General features: G+C 37.1%; 1 protein-coding gene across 1 annotated transcript in view; it reads right to left on the reverse strand.

Moving 5' to 3' along the window:
* Positions 1–6,000, reverse strand: part of SRP54 (signal recognition particle 54) — a 46,300-nt gene that overhangs the window by 21,147 nt on the left and 19,153 nt on the right. Inside the window, exons 3-4 of the mRNA XM_006085838.2 lie at positions 4,091–4,182; positions 2,607–2,691 (exon numbers count right to left, since the gene is read on the reverse strand). Coding sequence (XP_006085900.1) covers positions 2,607–2,691; positions 4,091–4,182 — 177 coding nt within the window. The remainder of the gene's footprint in view (positions 1–2,606; positions 2,692–4,090; positions 4,183–6,000) is intronic.

A 6,000-nucleotide genomic window follows, 5' to 3' on the forward strand; every position in this document is an offset into this window, starting at 1 on the left:
CTTTTTGCTGATCTGACAAAAAAAATAGGTATAATTTTGATTCATTCACACCAGACAGCTGTTGTTGTGCTGGCTTTTGTCATTTTTTTAATATTATAACCTAAGGGAAAAGAGGTCAGTGCCCCTGACTAAATAGTCAGATATTGAATGTTTTAAAAATTCTTGCAGCACACCAGTGTGCCACTGCAGTTGAAAATCGCTGCTCTATTATATTAAAATCTGTTATTGTATCTTGCACTTTGCATGGATCTTACATGTTACATGATTTTCTAATATCGTACATTAGTCATTTTGAAAATATTGGGATTCACATTCACTATACAACATCAAATAATTTTATTTATTAATATCAATACTGATCTCATCAGAAAAGTAAATATTGGAACACTGTCAAACTTAAGGTAGAGATACAAGTTTTTAGTTTTCACTTGAAAACTTGAATTTTATCGCTGGCCACAATATTGTTAGTTATTTACCTTAAAGTGCCAGGCTTACTTTATTTACTTTGGAGAAAATATTTGCCAAATACCCAAGTCTGAATAACTAGACTACCTATTTGTTGTACATTCACATAAAAATGGTGATGTAGCCCTAACCGGTTTGGCTCAGTGGATAGAGCGTCGGCCTGCGGACTGAAGGGTCCCAGGTTCAATTCCAGTCAAGGGCATGTATGGTGGTTGCGGGCACATCCCCAGTAGGGGGTGTGCAGGAGGCAGCTGATCGATGTTTCTCTCTCATTGATGTTTCTAACTCCCTATCCCTCTCCCTTCCTCTCTGTAAAAAAATCAATAAAATATATTTAAAAAAATAAAAATAATCTTAAAAAATGGTGATGTAGAAAAAAAGTGGCTTACAATCAAACAATCACACATGTGCTTTCCTCAAGTCAACCATCAAATTTCAATATGCAGCAAAAGGGCTTTCTCCATATTTCCCATTTCATCACACAAAATCTTATAAAGACGTGTGTATACTCAAGGATCAAGATTTAGTACAACTAATAATTTCTATTGCTCCATCAAGGACATTCTTTTTTTTTTTTTAAATATATTTTATTGATTTTTTACAGAGAGGAGGGAAGTGGGATAGAGAGTTAGAAACATCGATGAGAGAGAAACATCAATCAGCTGCCTCCTGCACACCCCTTACTGGGGATATGCCCGCAACCAAGGTACATGCCCTTGACCGGAATCGAACCTGGGACCCTTGAGTCCGCAGGCCGACGCTCTATCCACTGAGCCAAACTGGTCAGGGCAATCAAGGACATTCTTAAGTGAAACTGGCAATTTATTTATTTATTGCAAGTGTGTGGTAGTAAAGAGTACAATTTCTACCAGTATAGTTTGGTACCAGTGCTTTGATTTGTGCTGGCGAGTTTTACTCACAAGTGCTTTTGCACCATCAGTGCAAATACCAACACAGTAAAAGAGACAAAAAAGGCAAATAATGTCTTCATGTTACTGTGAAAACAGTTTGACCTTACTTTGAACACCACTGCTCTGGACCATAAGCTTCTGAATATAAGCATCAGTCTTGCTCATTTCTGTTATCAGCGGCATTTAGCATACTGCCTAGAATAAGGCAGATACTCAATAAATGCTTTTTAACAAAGCACTTGATGCTCCGGAATCGCCTATAGAAGCCAACCCCTAAAATTAACAATTTTCACTCATCCTGTGCTCATCTCAGGTGTTAGATGAAAAGCAATCCGGAAATAATGTGAGCAGCACTGCACAAGGAATTTGGAGATCAGACCTAGGTCTGCCACCAACTAGTTGTCTTACTTTTCTCAACTGCAACTGAAAAGTATGACTGGATAAATCTCTGATTCCTTTCCTCTGAATTTCCTTTTTTATTAATTAGTCTACAGAACTAAACTGAAATGACATAGCCATCTGAGATAACTAGACTTGCTCCAAGTACTAATCAGCTCTGAAGGAACCAAAGGAGTAAATAAAACAAATCACACAACATAGAGAAAAATACCAGGAGACCACTAGCAGACATCTGTTGTTCTTTAAAAAGAAAAAGAAAGAAAAAAAAAAGAGGCTTTAGTTCCTTCTCCTTCCCCTCTCCCCACCATTAGATCGCATACATATTTATTAAAACTCTAAAGATTTCACCGTAATTTTCATGACAGCAGGAACAATATCAGTTCTAAGGTGAGGCAGGGTAAGGTTATATTTACTCATGCAAAATAAAACTTTGTTAAACCAAAATTGCTCATATCTAGGCAAGAGTTGGGATATTTGGCCTTTTCAAAGAGAATACTGTACACAATGAAGAGTGTAGAAAAGAACACTTGCCCAGAGTGATTTTCTGTACAAAAGTAGGACTTGCAAATAGGCAAAACATGACTTTGGCATTTTTTTGCAGGAATAGTACTGGACTTCATATCTGTAATCAGAATTTTGTATTTAGAAAAGTCTATAATAAAATTAGGCCACTTTAGAAAAGTTAATAATCCTCAATACTTCTAATGTAGATTAACAGTCTATAAAAATATAAAAAAGTATTCTAAAATAGTATTCCTGTTTGTAGTGCTAAGGTATTTTTACCCTTTGAGTCTATAGAGAATCATAGCAGAAGCTTGATATACTTTTTACCTTCACAAGTTCTTTAAATACAGCATGCTGAATCATTTTTCTTTTGTTAAGACCAGATGCCATCTCTTCAAGATCAATAGCAGACCTTCATGATGATGGTATTTGGGGGTAGGAGGAAGAAGAGCCAGTTAAGACACTAAAAAAAGAAGTTCCTCTCCCAAAGAATGTAAAAATATTTAATTATTCATATTAATAACCTTCAAATTAACACACATATAGTTACTACAGATTCAAAAGCCTACACTATAAAGAATGTACCATGAAATATTAGATGTAAAACATTGGTTAGTTTTGGAAGGCTTTTTAAAAAAATTTAAATATTAGTTTGTCTTCATATCACTGCAGAGTATTAATTTTATTTATTCTTCTTGCAGCATATATACTTCAGATATATTTAAACCTAGCAGAAAATAAGACTACTTCTCTAGTTCTACATACTTAAATGCTAGTAGTACTACATTTCTTACTCAGACTGGTAACATGAAAAAGAGGATGACCTGTGCATAACAAGGGCTAGGATGCAAGCAGTTAACTGAGTTCCTTACATTATTCTATGTGCCCTACTCCAGCCAGTGACCCTCCCTGTGAACACGATAACTGAGACCAGATACATTTCTACTTCATTCAAATTTAGACAAAGGAACCAAAAGGGAAATAAAAGACAATCTATAATAATAAAAGTGTAATATGCTAATTAGATGGGACAGCCGAACGACCTTCTGGACGTCATTCTGGATGTCCTCCTGGATGAATCCTCGGCAGCAGGGGCCGAGGCAGAGGCAATTAGGGGCGACCAGGCAGGCAGGCAGAATGGTTAGGGGTGATCAGGCAGGCAAGCGGTTAGGGGCAATGAGGCAGGCAGGCAGAGTGGTTAGGGGCAATCTGGCAGGCAGGCGAGCAGTTAGGGGCAATCAGGCAGGCAGGCAGAATGGTTAGGGGCGATCAGGCGGGCAGGCAGGCGAGCAGTGGTCCTGGATTGTGAGAGGGATGTCCGACTGGCAGTCGGACATTCCCCGAGGGGTCCCAGATTTCGAGAGGGTGCAGGCCGTGCTGAGGGACTTCCCACCCCCAGCCCTGTGCACAAATTTCATGCACCAGGCCTCTAGTTCTCCAATAATGAAGGAGACTGATTAATGCTATCTTAAGCCTGAAGAGGATAAAATGGCACCAATTTTCTATAAAGAATCTGAATTGTTAAAAGGTTTTTATATTAAAATACTATACAGTATATTATTGAATCCATCCAAAGACAGTAGTAAAATGGAAAGAAATCCATAATTAAAAGAAAGCCACATGTAATTTATTCTTTGAACAATCATTATGAAAACATACTATACACGTAATCTTCTAACATATGAGTTCTATTCTTTTCCAGTGCTGTTCAGCAGAAACTTTTCATGATACAGAACTTTTCTAGTTAGCTCTTCATCCCAGAAAACTAAATTTAGTTTTGCCTGTTTTATTACCTAATTAATTGAACTTACTTTACATTTTCTCTCAGTTGCTTCACTAGTTTAATATTAACATCTGCTTCCAATAATGCTGTGCATACTTCTTTTAGCATAGCATTTAATACCTGCAAATAAATACAAATTGAAAATGCTCAGTGTATTATTTCCATTTCAATCATATAAAAACAATGGTTGATAAGTCATCATATATTACCATAGCTAAATAAAAACAATATTACACTATTGGGGAAACAAAAAGTTTTGTTAGCCTTAGAGATATCATCTTATAAAATGTCTAGTCATTTTGTCAAAAAATACATTCTATTTAGTTTTATTCAATTAAGTATTAATTAAAATTTTACTCTGATATTAAAGTAATAATAAAGACAACATATAAGCCAAAGAAAGTTACTACACAATAGTGTTGCCAGTAAGTTTTCTATGTCACTGAACACCTCCTATTTGCTGATACACAAGACTTAATATTCACAATATCTACTTAACTGGACTACCATGGAGGAAAATGTAACAAAAGAAAATGATCCTCCACTAACAGCTTATTATCATCACATATTAGTTGAGTGGCAAGGCATCGCGATTAAAAGATCACAAACTAAAAAGTCTTAAGAACTGACGGTGTGCTCAATGGTTAGAGTGCTGGCCCGCACACTGAAGGGTCCAGGTTTTAATGCCCAGTCAAGAGCACGTACGGGAGGCAACCAATAGATATGTCTCTCTCACATTGATGTTTTTTTCTCTCTCTTTTCCTTCCTCCCTCCCTACCCTTCTCTCGCCCTCCTAAAAAAATCAATGAAAAAAATGTCCTCAGGTGAGGATTAACACACACACTAAAAGAAAAGATGAGGCTTTTGCTGCTCATGTAAATAAGTGTTTACACACTAGAAGGTAAACTCCATGAGGGCAGGGATATAACCCTTGTAAACATTTGTGTGCCCAACATTGGAGCACCTAAATATGTACAGCAAATCTCAATGGACATAAAGGGAGAGATTGACAGCAACAGTCATAGTAGGGGATTTTAATACCCTATTGACATTTCTGTCTTCCAGACAGAAAATAAATAAAAAATAGTGGCCTTAAATAACACAGTAGATCAGATGGATTTAATTATAAATTCAGGGCATTTCACCCCAAAGCAGCAGGATATATTCTTTTCAAGTACATTTTCTAGGACAGACCACATGTTAGTACATAAATCAAGTCTCAAAAAATTATATGCAGCCCTGACTGGTTTGGCTCAGTGAATAGAGCGAGCATTGGCCTGCACACTGAAGGGTCCTGGGTTCGATTCTGGTCAAGGGCACATGCCCAGGTTGTGGGCTCAATCCCTGGGGTGTGGGGGGTGTGTAGGAGGCAGCCGATCAATGATTTTCTCTCATCACTGATGTTTCTATCTCTCTCCCTCTCCCTTCCTCTCTGAAATCAATAAATTATATTTTTTTTAAAAATGAGTCTTGTTTTTCTTAAAAAAAGAAAGAATATATGCACCCCTATGTTCATAGCAGCGTTATTTACAATAGCTAAGATCTGAAAACAGCTCAAGTGACCATCAGTAGATGAGTGGATTAAAAAGCTGTGGTATATTTACACGATGGAATACTATACAGCTGTAAAAAAGGACCTTTTACCCTTTGTGACAGCATGGATAGATCTGCAGATTATTATGCTAAGTCAAATATGCCAGTCAGAGAAAGATAAATACCATATGATCTCATTAATATGTGGACTCTAATGAACAAAATAAACCGACAAACAAAACACAACCAGAGGCATGGATACATGGAACAGACTGACAAATGTCAGAGGGGAGGGGATTGGGGGGGTCTGGATAAAAGAATGTGAAGAGATTAGCCAAAGAATATATATATATATATAGTCCATGGACATAGACAACAGTGTGCTAAAGGTCAGAGGAGGGGGGG

The sequence above is a fragment of the Myotis lucifugus genome, unplaced genomic scaffold, assembly GCF_000147115.1.
Source record: "Myotis lucifugus unplaced genomic scaffold, Myoluc2.0 scaffold_22, whole genome shotgun sequence".
NCBI lineage: Eukaryota > Metazoa > Chordata > Mammalia > Chiroptera > Vespertilionidae > Myotis > Myotis lucifugus.